At 36.4% G+C, this 19,347-nt stretch overlaps 1 protein-coding gene across 3 annotated transcripts in view; it reads left to right on the forward strand.

The window, feature by feature from the left end:
• The window catches only part of CNTRL (centriolin), an 87,261-nt gene that overhangs the window by 4,146 nt on the left and 63,768 nt on the right, over positions 1 to 19,347 (forward strand). For all 3 annotated transcript variants that reach the window (XM_036432862.2, XM_036432863.2, XM_045579875.1), the window contains 6 exons: positions 1,425 to 1,647; positions 3,482 to 3,612; positions 6,860 to 6,990; positions 9,058 to 9,199; positions 12,017 to 12,203; positions 16,360 to 16,553. In XM_036432862.2, the coding sequence (XP_036288755.1) occupies positions 1,452 to 1,647; positions 3,482 to 3,612; positions 6,860 to 6,990; positions 9,058 to 9,199; positions 12,017 to 12,203; positions 16,360 to 16,553 (981 nt within the window). In that variant the 5' untranslated portion in view covers positions 1,425 to 1,451. The remainder of the gene's footprint in view (positions 1 to 1,424; positions 1,648 to 3,481; positions 3,613 to 6,859; positions 6,991 to 9,057; positions 9,200 to 12,016; positions 12,204 to 16,359; positions 16,554 to 19,347) is intronic.

The following is a 19,347-nucleotide window of genomic DNA, read 5'->3' on the forward strand; positions in this document are numbered from 1 at the left end:
TGTTGTGCACTGACCACCCAGGGGAGGAAGCTCTGTCGGGTGGGTTAGCTTGCTGCTGGGGTCTGGCCGATTAGGACTGGGCAAGACAGGACTGGGAACACCCTAGAGCCTTCCTGTGGTTCCTCCCTGGCCCCGATCATTCACCGGTGGGGCCCCTTAGTCTGGCCTGCACCCTCTCGTAATCCAGGGCCCCTCGGGGGATGTCGAAGAGCTAATTTCGGCCCCATCTCGCTGTCCTGGCTGAGGGACCCCACTAGTGCATGAATTTGTGCATCAGGCCTCTAATAAGACATAAAAAGTACCACATTTGTGAAATCAGGATTGAAAACCTTGTGACTATGTCATAAATAGCAATTATGTGAATTGGGGAGAAGCTTTTCTGACTTAACTGGAGTTTTAACATGAAAAAAATGAAAGAGAAAGTAAAGACACAGAAGTTTGTGGTTTAAAGTGACTGGACTACTAGAACAAGGCTGTGATATACACACTCTTTAAAAACATATAGCAGGTTTTGCTTCCTTCAAAGTAGATCATGAGTTCAGTGATGCTATGGTATTAAATTTTATGGCTTATTCCTCTGGGCATTATTAACTATTTAGGGAACACTGGAGGAGGAACAGGACTGGAGGAAAATGAACAAGTGGGGAAATGATAAATTCAATTTGGACATGTTGGATTTATGCCAGTGAGGTGTCAAGTAGGCAGTTGGGATTAGAAGTCTGGAACTCAGAAAAAAGATGGATTGAAGATATAAGTATTAGTAGACAGGTGGCATTGGGAGCCATGGGTGTTGTATTAGATTGTTTAAAATGTGATTAGAGAGAAACTGAAAGAGTCTTGGGGACTCTGACATTTAAAGATTGAATAGAGGAGTGTAAGCTAGCAAAGGAGGCTGAGGAGTGGCCAGGGAGGCAGGAGTGTGGTATACCTAGAGAGTGTAGTATCCCAGAAGCCGGAGGAAGAAACTGTTTCAGGAAGGAGAGTATGCTTATCAGTATTAAGAACTGCTAGTTGCCAATTATTTTCAGTTTCCTACACGCTAGGACAGTGGTCGTCAATCGGTGGTCCACTAACCACTGGTGGTCCATGAGGTCTGAAAAGTTGGCTACTGCTGCTCTAGCACACCTTGTGGGTAGAAGGGGCTTTGTGGCTAGTTCTGGCTAATAAATCGAGAACAGAAATGACAAGTAAATCTTCTGGCTGGAGCATAGGTCAATACAAGACCTTATGGAGGTCTCCTTTCCTTTTGGCAAGGTGATCAGCAATGTTTGGATAGTGTCTGCTCTTGTCAGTGTAATGTGGATCCTAGCATCTATAGCTTCTTAGTTTTTAACTTTGTAGTCTTGAAAATTCTAGAAATTTATTAATTTGTTTTGATATCTCTAAAAAACTAACCTTGTTAAATATACTGAAAACTCTTTCAGGTTTTGGTGGACACTTGACTGCTCGCAATGAGGAAAGGTTCCCAACAAAAATTTTCCAAGCCAAAGATGTCATCATCATCTCTTATGCCCAATATGAGATCTAGGTCACTGTCACCTTTAGGCGGACCCAAGACTCCACCTTTTCATTCTGGAAGGCAGTGGTATGAGCAAGTTGGGATTGCAGATGAAAACACTGTACTGTTGGACTACCATCACCGTAAAGGTACCACTTTCTAATCTAAGAATTGAACCACATACTCTTAAAAAGAGATAGAAAATAATTAACTATTTGGGTCCAAATGTAACATATATCCTGGTACTAACTTGACCTATTGTTTTTATTGACAGACATTGGATAAGGACAGTGGAGGATGGAGGCTTCTGGGTGAGGGCGAAGATATCTGAAAGATGTTAGAGAAGGGAGTTTCAGAAAGAGAAAACTTTATTTCCTATGGTGGGAGAGTGCCTTAAAGCTCATCTGCCAAATTTATCATCATTCTTTCCTTAGGGGAGTTCACTTCAGAATGGAGTGACTTAATTCCATATAAACATGTTATCTGCCCTTGGGCTGTCCACAAACTGCTTATTGGCAAGCTGCTCATCTGTGAATGGACTGATTTCCATATGTGGACATATTTATGTTCCACCAAGGTTTTTTTTTCTTTCTTGAAAGCATTCTGTTAGTTTGGGGGGAAATAGATGATTTTTTTCTAAGAATATGTTTAATTGATTAAATGTGAAAGAAAACTATAATTTATTTGCTAAGTCACTAAATCAGAACCATCAAACTCTCTTGACCTGAATATGTAATCAGTTTTTATTAATAAACATTATCAGCATTGAGTTTAGATTATACTTTACTATCAGTTAATATATTATTTCTAATTTGATTGATATTTTAAAATATTAGTCATTTTCTTTCCTAGAATAGCCAAATTACAGAAAAAAATCATGATTATTTATGAGTTAATATTATATTTCTTTGCTAAACAATCATAGGGAGTCTTTGGCACACAACGTGAATCTGAATCCAAGATTAATTATTTTCTGACTCATAAAGAAAGAACCAAGAGGCAATTTTTTTTAATGGTTGTTTTATAAACTGTAACATGGTTTACATAAACTCTGACGGCAGTATGCAGAAAGGTATTAGGGCAGGATGTGTTATCCATCATGTTAGTACTTTATCTGTATAAAATATGATATGATCTTATTTACTTAAAAGAGCAACAAATTTGAGTTTCTCACTATTAAAAAAAAATAAGAAAAGAGGATTTTTAGAATTTAAGCATTTTTTGCTTGCCCTAGCCGGTATGGCTCAGTTGGTTCGAGTATTATCCTCTGCACCAAAAGGTTGAAGGTTCAATTCCTGATCATGGCACATACTTAGGTTGTGGGTTTAATCCCTGGCTCCGGTCAGGTGGGTATAGGATTCAACCAATCGATGTTTCTCTCTCTCTAAAAATTATGAACACGTCCTTGGATGAGGATTAAAAAAAAAGAAAAGAAAAGAATGTAGTGTTTTTGAACTTTAGATTGGAGCAAACAATAAATAGTGCCAGTGTTTTTTAATTATTAAAAACGTCAGTGCTACTTATGATTAAAAGTGTAGTTTTGGATTCATCTGCCAGGCTTCAAGTCCTGGATTTGCATATTGCTAGTTGCAAGATTTTGAGCAAATTATAATTTTTAAATAAATATGAATGGTAATATCTATCTCAGAGATTTGTTGTCTAAATTACACTTTTAAAATGTAAAGCACTTAGCACAAAGCTAATGGAGAGGGGGCAAAAGTACATTTACAGTTGTATTTGAAACAGAGTTTATTCCTGTATTATTACTCTAAATCTATTTTTGTTACACACTGTATAGAGTATAACTATTATTGTCATTATTATGAAATGCTATATAAAGTAAAATATTGCAATTATAATTTGCCAGATGTTTTTGCATTTGAATGGCTTAAAATTGTTTTGGTTTTTTAACATCAAAATAATTTGTTTTTCAGAATATTTGTGTCTTCCTCTGCTGATAATGATCTGTATTTGTAATTTCAGAAGCTGGTTCACGTGCAGGAGTCCGATACATTACAGAGGCTCTTATAAGAAAACTTACTAAACAGGAAAATTTGGCCTTGGTAAACTCTCTGAACCTTTCACTTTCTAAAGATGGTGGCAAGAAATTTAGGGTAAGTTACCAACATTTCTGAACATAGGCATTATTATGTTTCTATGCTTAAAAAATTAAAAGAAGATTATATTAGATTTACAGTAACATCTCATCCTAATGTCATCTAATTTGGAGCAGACCTTTTATTTATCTATTTTTATTTTTATTTTTAAAATATATTTTAGTGAGTTTTTACAGAGAGGGAGAGAGAGGGATAGAGAGTTAGAAACATTGATGGGAGAGAAACATCAATCAGCTACCTCCTGCATACCTCCCACTGGGAATGTGCCCGCATCCAAGGTACATGCCTTTGACTGGAATTGAACCTGGGACCCTTCAGTCTGCAGGCCAACGCTCTAACCATTGAGCCAAACCAGACAAGGCTGTAGCAGACCTTTTATTGTTTCCAGTGAAATTTCTACATCAGAAGTATATGACATCTTTAAATTCATAGGTACCTATTATCTTATAAATTATTGACTCTAGAGAAAGAGTTGGCATACTACATTGTGCTATATCAGGCTTGCTACTCACTTTTGTAAATAAAACTTTATTGGAACATAATCACACTCATATGCTTACATGTTGTTTGTTTTTACACTACAATGGCGGAGGTAAGTAGCTGTCACAGAGACTATGTGCCCACAAAGCCAAAAATATTTACTGTCTGGCTTCTTGCAGAAAAAGATTGCTGATCTCTTATTCATATAAACTATTCAACATGAATACATTATAATAGACAACTTAATTTTTAAATTAAAAAATATAAACTTGGATGCCTACAACATTACTCACAAAAATTAATCCCAGAAGGTTGAAGATCTTAATGAAAATAAAACAAAAGTCAACAAAAATGCTATGAAAGTACCAGAGAAGAGTGTAGGCGAAAAAATTTCAAAATCTTAGAGTTGGGAAGGCTCTTCTAAGCAAATACCAACCCTAATACGATGAAGAAAAATATTGACAGATTTAGCACACATAAAGATTAAAAAATTGTGTTTAATGAAAGATATTGTATAAAAAGAGAAAAACAACAAACTGGCAGGTAGTGTTTTCAACATATGTAACAATATCCACATACTATAAAGACTCCTACAATTCAGTAAGAGATAACTCAATGGAAAATGTTCAAAGGATATGAACAGGCATTCACAAAAGTATTATAAATGGCTAATATTAACATGAAAATGTGTTCAACTTTATTAATATCAAAGAAATGTGAAATAAAACTCATCCATTGAGTTTATACTTAACTGAGTTTGTACTCACCAACCCAGCAGTTCTCTTTGATATCTATTCTCTTTGATACTATTTGCCCATGTATCCAAAAATATCTATATAGTTATGTTTATTAAACATTATTTAAAATAGACAAATTGGAAATAACCAAATGTCCATCAATAGGGGATTGGTTACTAGTAAGTAAATTATGGTGCAATGATAGACAATGGAATACTATCAAGTTTCTTTAAAAATAAGTTAGAGCTCTGTGCAGTAATGTTGGGAGTATGTCCACAGCATATTTAATAAAAGAAAAAAATTCTAAAACATTATATATAGTAAGGTCTCAAAATATTTTTTAAGTCCTTTTTTTCTATATATGTTATGTTTAAACAGTGGGACTTTTTTTTTTTTTTTTTTTTTTAACAAGGGCCTGGTGACCTGGTGAGAACTTTTTTTTGTTTTGTCTGAAATTTTTAGTACTAGAATATATTTATGTCTTACTCGTGTAGTTAAAAAGGAAAAAGAATAAATGCTATAGTGTAAAGGTCACAAAAATGAAATATCAAATTAGTAAATCTTTACTGTCTGATTATTATGTCAGGCATTATGTTAGGATGTGGGAGTACATAGAGAAGTGAATAAGCTTAGTTTCTAATTTCTGGGAATTTAGAGTTTAGTGTGAAGAATGCCTAGGATTAAGAGGAGAAATAGAGCAGGGGAGAGGAGGAGAACCATAGAGCAGGGGAGAGGCCGAACAGGTGAGAACTGAAGGCAGGAAAGGATAATATGAAATATCACGGGACAGTCAAATAGTGTGAAAATTTAGAAGTCACTTGGATTTAGCAATTAAAAAGCTCTTTCTTCTTCTCAAATCTACCAAGTTGATTTTTTCAGGGCTTTTGCATCTTTTTTTCTGCCTCCATATGTTCACACAACTAGCTTCTTGTTATTAAAGTCTCAACTCAGTGTACTTCTCTGTGAGCCTTCTCTCACCATCAATCACAATTAGCCACCTTCTCCTCAGTTACTCTCTCTTAATTCAGTCAAAAAATATTTTAGTACCCATTACGTGCCAACAACAATACAAAAGAAATCCCTGTCCTCTTAGTGCCTTATATTCTGTCACATCATGCTATCTTTTTTTTCTTGTTAGGATACTTCACTCTCTGAAAATTTTATTTATTTTTGTTTATTGGCTTTCTCTGTGCATGAAAATAATAACCTTGTTTTTCTAATTCATCACCATATTTCCAGTACCTGAACAGCACTTGGCAAATAAATATTCATAAATATTTGTGTAAAGGATGAATGATCTTGGAGAGAACTGAATTCATAGTAAGGGCAGAAGATACATTGCCTTACCAATAGAATAAGAATGAATGGAAAGCAGAATGAGCAAATGTACATAATTTCTGTGGCAAATGATAGATAAGATGATGCCTCGATAGGAAAACAACTTCAGTCTGAGCTGATCTGTTTTATATAGAAGAGATTGAGTATATTGAACATAGGCTTCTACAGTCAGGCAGTTGTCTAGTTCACTGTTATATCCATTGCCTGGTGCCACACCTGATATGTATTAAATATGTAATGAATATCTGTTGAATAGTGACTGCTATTTAAACTTGAGCGGAAGATCCAGGAGAGAGAAAGAGATTGAAGATGCAAGAGTATGGGGAAAGGAGCTGGGTAAGGTTATGCAAGAGCCTAAGTCCCTTGTTGAACTTTGAAGAAAGGAGAGGAGGAAGGGAGAAGCCTGAAAAAGCTAAGATGGAGGAAAAAGTTAAGTTGAGGTGGGGAATTCTTGTTGGATAGTCTTAGACTTCTTATTATACAGATAATGTTTTCCACTTGGAGAGTTGGTGGGCTTGAGGAGAGCTGCTACTCCTGGTCAGAAGAGCCCCTCCAAGACCTTATCCAGACAGCAGAAAGGGTGTATTATTCTCTTATGACTGATCAAAATAGCCTCTGATACATGTATTTATATGTTGTGCTTATGCCAGGGCATCTATTGTATAAAGTATCCATTTGTTTTCAATTAGTATATCGAAAATTTGGAAAAATGTGTTCAACTTGAAGTACTGAATCTCAGCCATAATCTAATAGGGAAGATTGAAAAGTTGGATAAGCTGTTAAAATTACGTGAACTCAACTTATCATATAACAAGATCTGGTAAGTAAGTATTTCTTTAGGTAGCATTGCAGGGTCATTGTCTTTGTTAAAAAAAGGTAGATTAATGCTGCCCACATTACTGAAAGAAATCTTTGAAGCAGCAGGCACTTTGATCCCTTATAGATTGATAATTTGGCCCTTCACAGATGATAATTGCCTTCCTGTTTTTGCATTACTAAAGTATGGAATAATATCTATAGAGTGTTATTAAAGAAGGAGATATGTTTTTTGAGTACCAAATTTTACCTTAATTCCTTTTAAAAAAATAATATATTTTATTGATTTTTTACAGAGAGGAAGGGAGAAGGATAGAGAGTTAGAAACATCGATGAGAGAGAAACATCAATCAGCTGCCTCATGTACACCCCTACTGGGGATGTGCCCGTAACCAAGGTACATGCCCTTGACCGGAATCGAACCTGGGACCCTTCAGTCCGCAGGCCTACGCTCTATCCACTGAGCCAAACCGGTTAGGGCCTTAATTCCATTTTTGACAGGAAGTTTTCCCAGGTAATCTTTTGATTCATTGCCTATTAAGAAAGTTGGCCCTTTCTTAATTGGCTCAGTGGGTAGAGTGTCAGCCTGCGAACTGAAAGGTCCCAGATTCGATTCCAGTCAAGGGCATGTACTTTGGTTGTGGGCACATCCCCAGTAGGGGTGTACATGAGGCAGCTGATCAATGTTTCTCTCCCATCGATGTTTCTAACTCTCTGTCCCTCTCCTTTCCTCTCTGTAAAAACAATAAAATATGTGTGTGTGTGTGTGTGTGTGTGTGTGTGTGTGTGTGTGTGTATATATATATATATATATATATATATTTTTTTTTTTTTTTTTTTTAAAGAAAGTTGACATGAAGCAGTATGTTTTAACTCTCATTTTGATGGCAAAGATATTTCAACTCATTTTCATCCCATGTGTTTATCATGATGTTCTTTGCTTATTGATATAAGAAATATACTCCCATAATATGTATTACTGTAAGATAGGAACATAATAAAGTTGACTGACTAAAACTGCACATAAAAACTTGCTATAGACAAAATGATGCAAATGTTTTTGCATCTGTATACTTTCCCTACATTAGAGTTGGTATATAAAATGACGAAAAAACAATTAACAGTGGTAGAAATTCTGATATGACAAAAAAAATGGAAATAACTGGTTAATGAATCAAATCCTTAATATAATGTTTGTCTAGAAATAATCTCAATAAAAATAATTTCAATAAAATTAATATGAAAATAAAGAAGCTTGGAAATATTTGCCCAGTATACTTCCCTCTTGACCAAGTAATGAAATTGACAATTAAATTGGAATTAACTTGGGAAAATATTTCATCAGTGATAATTTATCCTATGGATGATATATGTTTTATTAATTCAAATATTTTCATTAAAATATTTATGTTTCTAAATACAGTATTATTCTGGGGAGTCCACAAGCTCAAAATGGCAGGCTTATACTGCTTGCATAGCTAATCTTTTGGTAATGATTTAAGGTAATAAGGATATCTTCTCTTGTGCAGGGTTGTAATGCATAGCCCTGTGTGTGTGCTGTTGTGTTTTATATATTATTGATTTTTTTTTTTTTACAGAGAGAAGAGAGAGGGATAGAGAGTTAGAAACATTGATCAGCTGCCTCTTGCACACCCCTTACTGGGAATGTGCCCACAATCAAGGAACATGCCCTTGACCAGAATCGAACCCTGAGACCTTTCAGTCCGCAGGCCAACGCTCTATCCACTGAGCCAGGCTGGTTTCAGCTGCTAGTATTCTTTATAGTGGCTAGTAAAAATCCTATAGATAGATTAGTCTTTTCTGTGGGATCACAAAGTTTGATAATAAGACAGGTAGGATTCCTGGCAACAGTAATGAAGAGCTTACTAAAACTGTTGTGGTATATTTATTTTTAGCTGCTTTTTTGGGTTCTCACTTATGAAAAGGATTGAAAAATTATAATTGTGAAAAGTAATCCCATATAAAACAAATGCTGTTAATTCTAAAAATACAATAGAAGAACTCTATTGTATTGTACTTACCTAGTTTGACTTTATCCTTTGATTTCCAGCAAAATTGAAGGCATAGAACATATGTATAATCTGCAAAAGCTAAACCTTGCAGGAAATGAAATTGAACATATTCCAGCATGGTTAGGAAGGAAGTTAAAATCTTTGCGAGTCCTCAATCTAAAAGGCAACAAGATATCATCGGTAAGTTATTAAAAAAATCAGGGATGTTTTTCAATTTTTGGGCTTGTTAAAAAAAAGATTAAAATTTAAGTTTTAAGAAAATGGGGTCTCTTAAGATCAGTGGTCTTTTGATGAAACATTTAATTCAGAAATAGCCCTGGATTCTCTAGGGTTGTCCCAATATATAAAAACCCTGGGTCCATCTCATTCACAATGACTGGGAGACTCCAACAAATGGAAGTCAGTCCTGCAGTCAGTGCTGGGTTTCCATGGCCACCCAGCACTGACTGCTGAGGGGGCTGTGAATTAGGCCCAGAAAGAGGCCTGAAGAGAGAAGCAGGGTTTGATTTGTAGCCTCTGTGGCAGCTGTTGATCAGCACTTGCCTCTCTCTTTAGCTCTGAGCCTGGTCAGCAGCTATGCCTCCATTTCTCTCCAGGCCTCCACCTGGGCTGCTGATCAGCATTGCCTTTCTGCTCAGGCCCTATTAATAGGCCCAGAGATGTTGACTGGCATAGAAACAAACCAATCAGAACCAAACCTGGGTCAACTGTGAGGAGCCAATGGCTGCCTAGAAGGTGAAGCTTTTAACATTGACTGGCATAGAAACTGACCAATCAGAACCAAATTGGCCAGCAGAGGAGAGCAGTTAGGGGTGATCAGGCAGGCAGAGGCAGTTAGGGGGATCAGGTTGGCAGGGGAGAGGAGTTGGGGTGAGATCAGAGAGGCAGGGGAGGGCTGTTGGGGGCGAGATCAGGCCAGTAGGGGAAGGCAGTTTGGGGCAAAATCAGGCCAGTGGGGGAGGGCAGTTGGGGGCAACCAGGTTGGCAGGGGAGGGCAGTTGGGGAGAACCAGGCCTGCAGGGGAGGGCAGTTGGGGACCATCAGGCTGGCAGAAGAGGGCAGTTGGGGGCAAGATTAGGTTGGCAGGGGTGGGCAGTTGGGGGCAACCAGGTTGTTAGGGGAGGGCAGTTGGAGGGAACCAGGCTGGCAGGGGAGGGCAGTTTGGGGTGAGATCAGGTTGGCAGGGGTAGGCAGTTGGGGGGTGAGATCAGGTTGGCAGAGGAGGGCAGTTGGGGGCGACCAGCCTGGCAGGGGAGCAGTTAGGTGTTAATCAAGCTGGCAGGGGAGTAGTTAGGGGGTGGTCAGGCTGGCAGGCAGAAGCAGTTAGGGGCATTCAGTTAGGCAGGCAGGTGAGCGATTAGGAGCCAGCAGTCCCAGATTGTGAGAGGGATATCTGACTGCTTGTTTCGGCCCTATCCCTGGGGGTTCGTGCACTGGGCCTCTAGTTAAATATAAGCAGTTCTGGTTTTACATGGTTCCATGGTAACTGAGAGTTGACCTCTTAACATTTTCACATCTTTCATTTTATTTGAGACTGAGAACACTATTGTTAAGGAGAGAGTGCAAGAATTATTTTTATGAAATACTCTGAGTTAGGTAGTATAGTTTTATTCCCATTTTAAGTAAAGTCTTAGAGAAGTTAAGTCTCTTAAAGTCATACACCTTGTACCAGAAACTATTATTATAAACCATTATACACCTAGTCCCAAAACTATTATTGAGATTAATTCATACATATGAAAAAAAGAAATCTGTTCTACTGAATGCCTGGAACAGATTTCTTTTTTTCAAATGTATGAATTAATCTCAATAATAGTTTTGGGACTAACTTTTATAGTAGAGGGACTTTATCATGGTTCACATAATCTGGTAATGATGTATGTTTTTCTGTTGAGTGTAATTTATGATTTTATTTGATGTACAGTTACATGTTCAATAAACATTACTAAGTAAACACATTAATATATTTAAGTGTATTAAAATTTGAACAATCTTTTGTAATTTGAAGAACATCAGTCTTAAAATAGAAAATAAAAGATGTGCCTTCTAATATGTATGTAGACTTGCCTTCTGTGACCTTGGAGAATTGCTTTATCTCTCTAAAAAACTCACTGTTTACTTGGAGAAAACAGTTTCTACCCTGCCTCCTTTACAGGAATGTTTATAAGCTCAGATGAAATGATAGATGTAAAAATACTTTAAAACAGCAACTCTAAGGTTGTATTCCTTAAACCTTTGTTAGTGGAATCTAGTAATAATAAACAACACTCGTTTAATGCTGTGCAGTTAACACTGTCTATGCTTTCTTATTTCATCTTTATAAGATCTGATAAAGTGACAGCCCACGACCCTCAGAGCCTAAGCTTCTTGCCATGTTTCACAGCATAACCTTGGAACTCTTAGGGCTTATGGGCTGATAAGAAGAGAGAGTCATAAATCCAAAGTTTGCCACAAATATTCCTCAAATAGTTGATCCTTAGATAGTACTAAACATTAGCTGATGTCAACAGGAAAATTACTCAATAAATACTTAACAATTATTTCTAATTTTGTATCACTTTCTTATCCCACTTCATATTTGACATTAGAGGCCCGGTGCATGAAAGTTGTGCACTTGGGGGGGGTGTCTCTCAGCCCAGCCTGTGCCCTCTCACAGTCTGGGAGCCCTTGGGGATGTCTAACTGACAGCTTAAGGCCATCAGTCAGACATCTTTAATGCTGCTGCTGAGGGGGGAGAGGCTCCTGCCAAGGCTGCTGTGCTCGCCAGCTTGAGCCTGGCTTCTGACTGAGCGGCGCTCCCCTGTGGAAGCGCACTGACCACAAGGGGCAGCTCTTGCATTGAGTATCTGTCTCCTCATGGTCAGTGCACATCATAGCGACTGGTCATTCTGCCATTTGGTCGATTTGCATATTAGACTTTTATTGTATAGGATTACTTCTGTTAGGTATGTTTATGATTTTTAAATTATACCAATAATTTTATATGTGTCATTTCAGCTTCAAGATGTAAGCAGGTTGAAACCACTTCAAGATTTAACTTCTCTGATCCTAGTTGAAAATCCAGTTGTGACCCTTCCTCATTATCTCCAGTTTACCATTTTTCACCTCCGTTCACTAGAAAGTTTGGAAGGTCAACCAGTAACCACTCAGGACAGACAAGAAGCTTTTGAGAGATTCAGTTTAGGTAAAGTAACTTTAAAATTTTTTTGCGGGGGTGGGAGAGGAATAATTTAGAAGTTATCAAAAAAAAATATTGTGAACTTTATAATGCTGTTAAAATTTGCACCATAAATGAAAATAGCCTATAAATCAATTGATTTAATAAATTATCATTTAGCCAGCACTGAATCTGGTACCCAGGACACAGTGGTGAGCAAGGCATATAGTACTGGTTTTTGTGCAGCTTGCATTTTAGTGGAGAAAATGGACAAAAGATAAGTAAACACTGATAAAGTAGTAGAGGAGAACCTGCTTTTGGGGAAAGTGGTGTAAAGAAATGGCTCTCTGAAGAAGTAACATTTAAGCTGATGGCAAAGGCAACAATGGAGTGGGAAAAGGAATAGCTTTTACTTTGAGGTTGGATAGACCTTGTTGAGTTAGGGAACTGAAAGAAGATCAGTATGGAGGGATAGCTCATGAAAAAGTTTGGAGAGATGGGGAGGGGTGAGATAGCACAGGTTCTTAGCGTTTGGATTTGACTTCAGGTGCAGAACAAAGCCATTGACAGTTTTTAACTGTCATGAGTAAGTTTATTATATATTAAGATTATTTTTTTATACAGTATGGAGAATGATTTGAGAGCTTGTTTGGAGGTTCTAGCAGGGGAACGCAGCTACTCGTATACCCTTGACTGAAGACCGGTCCTCTCCTCTTGGGGGAAAGTCATCCTCTTCGACCGAGTGCGCAGCTTCGGGAGGGACGCACATGGATCGGTGAGGGAGGAGGGGGACACCTGCCTAGCCAGCCAGATCAGCCGAATCAACCCTGGCGATCAATGGGGTGACAGATGCCGCAGCCAGATCGCCCTCACATCCTGGAGAATGATTTGAAACAGAGCTATAGGGACATATGAGGAGGCTATTGCAGAAATCTAGGCTAGAAATGTTGATGGCTTGTATTTAGGTGGTGGGTATGGTATCAGTGGATCAGTTTTGGAGGTTCAGCAGCACTTTCTAATGGATTGGAAATTCCCAAACATTTGACTTGAGTAAGTGCTTGGATGGTGATGTTAAATATAAAAATGGGAGACCTTGGAAAGCTGAATTTGAATATGAGACAGACAAGAAGAATTAGAAATGTGAATCTGGTGTTCAAAGAGGTCAGTACTAGAGATATAAATTTAGGAGTCATCAGCTAAAAAATAATTTAATTCCATCAAAATCAATGAATTCACTCAGGCAGGGGTTAGAATGAGCAAGAAGGAGAGCCAGCTAAGGAAACTTAGAAAGGGAGGTCAGCAAGGTAGGAGGAAACCAAGAAATAGTGGGTTGCAAAAGCCCAGAGAGGAAGGTTTCAAGAGAGGAAGTGGCCAGCTATGTTGAATGTTGGTGATACAGGAAGAAGTAAATGAGCACAGAGAAGTGCCTTAGATTGGCAAAATAGGATAATCTTCACAAGAGAAGTTAAGGTGTGGTTAGGACAAATGCTAGATTATAGATGGAAGAGCAAATAGGAAGAAGACATTTGGGTTAAGATTTGAAATTTTCTCTCTAATGCCTAATAAGTGAGTTTTAAAAAATTAAAAGTTTAAAAAGTTTTACCAATAGCTTCTACGTCAGGAAGTGGGCCAATATTATAAACCTCAAAATTAGTAATTAAAGAAACAAAGAATATTCAAAAGCAGAGTTGGAGAGACAAATCATAGCTCAGTTCTTTTGATCCTTGAGAAGACATGGAGATGAGATCAGAGGAAAAAAAAGAAGTCTTTTAATAAAAGAGGAACGGACACTTTCTCCATCAGAAGGGAGAGGAGATATGTGCAAGTATGGGTAGTTTTGTTGCTTTAATGGTGGGGAAAATGAGAAAGTTTCCACTGGTGGGGTGTGTTCTGTCATGAAATATGAGGTCATCAACTGAGAAAGAAAATAGAAGAAATATGAGGGGGGAGGGTTGTAGAGAAAGAGGAAGATATGAAATATCCATTTTAGAATGTTAGGAAATGAATTTGTGTATTCAATCATTTGAAATTGATGTTAGTCTATTTTGACTTACAAAAATGAAGGTTCCACCCGCTGGTGTGGCTCAATGGCCGAGTGTCAATCTATGAACCAGGATTCCTGGTCAGGGCACATGCTTGGGTTGCAGGCTTGATCCCCAGTGGGGGACGTGCAGGAAGCAGCCAGTGGATAATTCTCTCTCATCATTGGTATTTTTACATCTATCTCCCTCTCCCTTCCTCTCTGAAATCAATAAAAATATACTTTAAAAAAAGCTCTTCCGCCATGCTGCCGGCATGAGTGGGATAGCCCATGCTAGCATGGAGATGGCTCTTTTGTTTATTGCATCGGACTCGGCTCCCTGGTGGTCCTTGGGGATCATGACTGGAATCCCCAGCCAGGACCATGAGGGACCCCCATTCCGAAGAGCCTGACTGGCTGTGGTAGGTGTGTGTTTGTCTGTGATTTTGTGTGAGCGCTCTGGAGGGACTGCCCCTCCATCGGGGCTCTTACCTGGGTGTTTACTGGCTGCTGCGTCAGCCATGGTTTGGGTCCAGATTCGAATCTGTAATAAATTCTAGCATGCTTAATAAAAAAAAAAAATAATAATAAAAAATAAAAATAAAAAAAAATTAAGGCTTTACCGAAACTGGTTTGGCTCAGTGGATAGAGCGTCGGTCTGCGGACTGAAAGGTCCCAGGTTCGATTCCGGTCAAGGGCATGTATATTGGTTTAGGGCACATCCCCGGTAGGGGGTGTGCAAGAGGCAGCTGGTCGATGATGTTTCTCTCTCATCGATGTTTCTAGCTCTCTATCCCTCTCCCTTCCTCTCTGTAAAAAATCAATAATATATATATATATTTAAAAATGAAGGTTTCATATGGTTTGAACCAAAACTTGAGAAATATAAATTTGTATTAGTTTGGAATTCCCCTTAAATCCACATTTATTACCCTGAAATTTATGTTTTAGAATCATTAAGAATATAAATAATGCAAAGAAAAGTCATTATATAAATATGGTCTTGGGGAAAATGTTTAAATTATGATTTATTTATGATTCGGAATATTAATTAAGAGCCTTTAATGTACTGAGCTCTTGGAATTCACTGGTGAGCTAGATAGGTGCAGTTTCTACTTTCACAAAGCTTTAGTGGGAAGGGCAGATAGAAAAACTGTTTGATCATATTGTACAATTCCCTGTGTGATGAAGGGCATAGCAGAGGTGCAGAATGGTCTGAGAGCATTCCTGAGAAGTATCTAACCTGGGGCCAAGGGAGAGTTAGGGCAGACTTTTCAAAATATTTCTAAAACGAAGACCTGGAGGATGCAAAATATGCTAGTTGTAGATAGAAGACAGTTCCAAGTGGAAGGTATGAATAAAAGCCTTCAGGTGAGAAGAGCAATTACAAATTTGAAGAATTAAAATCATATCAGAAAGGCTGCAGTGAGTTGTACTTGCACGTGAGGCTGGAGAGGGAGTTTGGGACCAAATCATGGAAGAGCCTTGTCATTCTTCATGTAGGCTTTTTGGATTCTATCTGAGCATAATGGGGAGCAGCCTTTGAAGGATTTTAAGATAGCATAGTATTTTGTAAACATGCTTTCAGCTTCCTTTAATGTGTAATTACTAATAAAAAATAAAAAATCGCATATTTTTTTTATAAGAGAATGGGGGGGAAAAAACACCTCATTTATCAATACACTAATTGAATCAAATACTTGGAAGAAAACTGTTATCTTTAAAATTGTTATCCAAATTATGACTTCTTACCTTTTAATTAAATCACTCTAGTTCAAGTATTTTCCCCCCACAAAACACACACACACACACACACACACACACACACACACACACACACGTTATTCATAGTGAAAAATGTTTTAAAATGAATTTTTAGAGAGAGGCAGGAGAGAGAGAGATTGACCTGTTGCCCCGCATATGCACCTGACTCCCATATGCACCTGACCAAGGATTAAACCTGCAGCCCAATTTGTGCCCTGACTGGGAATCAAACCTGCCACCACACCAGCCAGGGCTCATAGTGAATAATTTTAAAAGTAGAATTCTATTTATAATATTCTAAGTAATTTAGTTAAGTATTTAGTTAAGTAATATTCTTACCTTTCTTCAACTACAATAGAAAGTGTAATGTTCAATAAACTATTAAATTTGTATTGGCAGAAGAAGTAGAAAGATTGGAAAAAGATCTGGAAAAGAAGATAATGGAAACTGAAGAGCTGAAGAGTAAACAAACAAAGTTCTTGGAGGAAATTAAAAATCAAGATAAATTAAACAAATCATTAAAAGAGGAGGCCATGTTACAAAAACAGAGCTGTGAGGAGCTAGAGAGTAACCTAAACACCAAAAATGAATTGGTAAGTTCATATTTTACATTGCTTTGACTATTTATGTTATCTTGAAGTAGAGATTTTTTTGTTTTTGATTTAAAAACACAACTTTCTGACTACAGAATGAGGAAGATGTGGTTTAACAGAATTATGTGCAAAAGATTTTACAAGTTGTATTTGGCTGGTACTTTATGATATGGCTGCCCAAAAGATGAATGCTATCTTGAACTGCACTATGTGAAGTGCAGTAACTAGAACAAAGGAGGGAAGTGAAACCTCTTACTCTGAAAAGCTGGTCAGACTACCCATAGATGTGTATATATTTTTAACAACAACATTGTTGATAAGACTGTACAAAACTTTTAGAAGGCAATTTGGCAAAATTATCTTAATTTAAATGGACATACCTAAGTCCTACATATTGGAAATATATGTGTTTATATATTATAATATTTATTTATTATTATATATTTGTTATAACATTATATAATTATATTTACAATAAGATGTTCTGTAGAAATGGTAACAGGAATATGTAAAGTTATTGTATATTTGCATACATACACATATAAATATGCATATGCATATATGTATACACACACACACAAGGACATTCTCTGGAATATTGTTTATATTAGCAAAATATGGAGAGTAACTAAATAATCTCTCTGGATATCTATGTGGTAGAATTATCTTGTTAATATTAAAATGAGATAGAGCTCTATGTCATGGATATGAAAGGATGTCTAACATATATTGCTATTAAAAACAGCATGCTAGCCCTGACTGGTTTGGGTCAGTAGATAGAGTGTCGGCCTGCGAACTGAAGGGTCCCAGGTTCGATTTAGGTCAAGGGCATGTACCTTGGTTGCAGTCACATCCCCAGTGGGAGATGTGCAGGAGGCAGCTGATCAATATTTCTCTCTCATCGATGTTTCTCTATTCCTTTCTGTAAAAACATCAATAAAATACTTTTTTTTAAGCATGCTATAAAGTAGTATAATAAGGATGAACCTATATATAAAGATAGTATATAATAGTGTCAGTATGTGTTGGAAAAAAGTAAGTTTTTAAATATGTCAGCTGTATTCTGAAGGCATATTATATATATATATATATATATATATATATATATATATATATATATATATACACACACACACACACACACACATACACACACACACACACACACACAATTTGTTGATTATCAATGGTTTTATATTATACATACATCTGTTGCTCTCCATTCCGTAATAAAATAGATTGTGTTGATGAACATTTTAATCATTGGAAACTTATGTGACAATCATTTTTATTTTTGTAGTGAACTCTTTATGCCATCACGTAACATTTCTATTTAAAATTAATAAAGAAAACCACACAAAACCCCCCCACTTCCTGTGGTATCACTTGACATTTGTGAGCATTTAAACATTTTTCCAGAGTTATCAATCTTTTTTGTAATATAGGATATTTATCTTTTATTACGATAAAAAAAAATCTTATAATTTCTGTATGCTGACTCCCTGGTGCATATTAGTCGGGCCACTGAAAACCTTGGCAAAATGTTGTATTTTATAACTTTGTGCTACCTCCAAATTATGGATTATTATAGTTGTCTAGTTTTCTCATATTTGTTTATATGTTGTTCATATGTTTGTGCTAAGAATAAATGTTTTGTAAATATTCAGTGGTTTTTGCTGTTTTGTTTTTTCTGTAACTATTTTAGAAGATAGGCTGTGCTCTTCTTCGTGTCATTTTTTGTTATTAACCATTTAAGAACATATTTGTATACAAAGTTAATATGTTTATTCTAACAAATTCTGACAACATAAATGTATACAGTAGAAAGTAACCATTCTTCTAACCATTGCCTGGATGTTAATGTATATCTTTTGTTTTCTATGCTTATACCATATACATGTAATTACATAATACATAGGTATGTAATTAAATGTATATACCTTTGATTATTTTTGTGAGTTAAAAAATCTTACTATATGTTAATTCTGCACCTTATTTTTTACAAAACAGTATTTCATGGACAGCTCTCCAAGTTTAAAAATAATACACAAATACCTGTGCACATACACATAATATACAATACCCATAAATCTTCCTTATTCTTTTCAAAGTCTGTATTGTGTTCCATTATATGGATCCTCCATAATTTATGTGTCCTATTATTATTGATGAATATTTAGTTTGTTTCCATTTTATTGTTATTAGAAACAACACTACATATAAAACTTTACATACGTGTGTTAATATTTATATTTTATGCATTCATACTGGTAATTCCTTAGTCTAAATCACAACGTTATTTTGAACTTGAAAACAGAAAAAAAAAGAAATCTTCTTGCTTTAATTTCACATTTCTTTAGTTGTTGGAGAATTCAGTATTAAATATGTATTTATTAGCTATTTTGTATTCTCTAAGTTTTTTTTTCCACTTTTATATTGGTTTGCTTATTCTTTTATTATTCCAAAGGACTGTTCTATTTTATTTTTTAATTCTGGGTTTTATTTGAGCCCGGATTTGAACAATATTTTCCATTCTCTTATGTAGAATATCTGATGCTAATACCATCTACAGTTTTATAATGTTTTCTAGTTTCATAAAGTAATTCTTCATGTAATAGGTCAACCTATAAAAGAAATGTAGTAACATTGAAGTAAAACTTCTGGTGACCATTAAACTACAGTAGCCCCCTCTCCTGCCACTAACAAATATTAACTTTGATTATCTTTAACATTAATATTGGTCTTTGTCTTTTTGAAAGTTACTTAAGTCCTGTTCTTTAATTTCCTCATTTTA

This window comes from Pipistrellus kuhlii, unplaced genomic scaffold (genome assembly GCF_014108245.1).
Source record: "Pipistrellus kuhlii isolate mPipKuh1 unplaced genomic scaffold, mPipKuh1.p scaffold_m20_p_12, whole genome shotgun sequence".
Lineage (NCBI taxonomy): Eukaryota > Metazoa > Chordata > Mammalia > Chiroptera > Vespertilionidae > Pipistrellus > Pipistrellus kuhlii.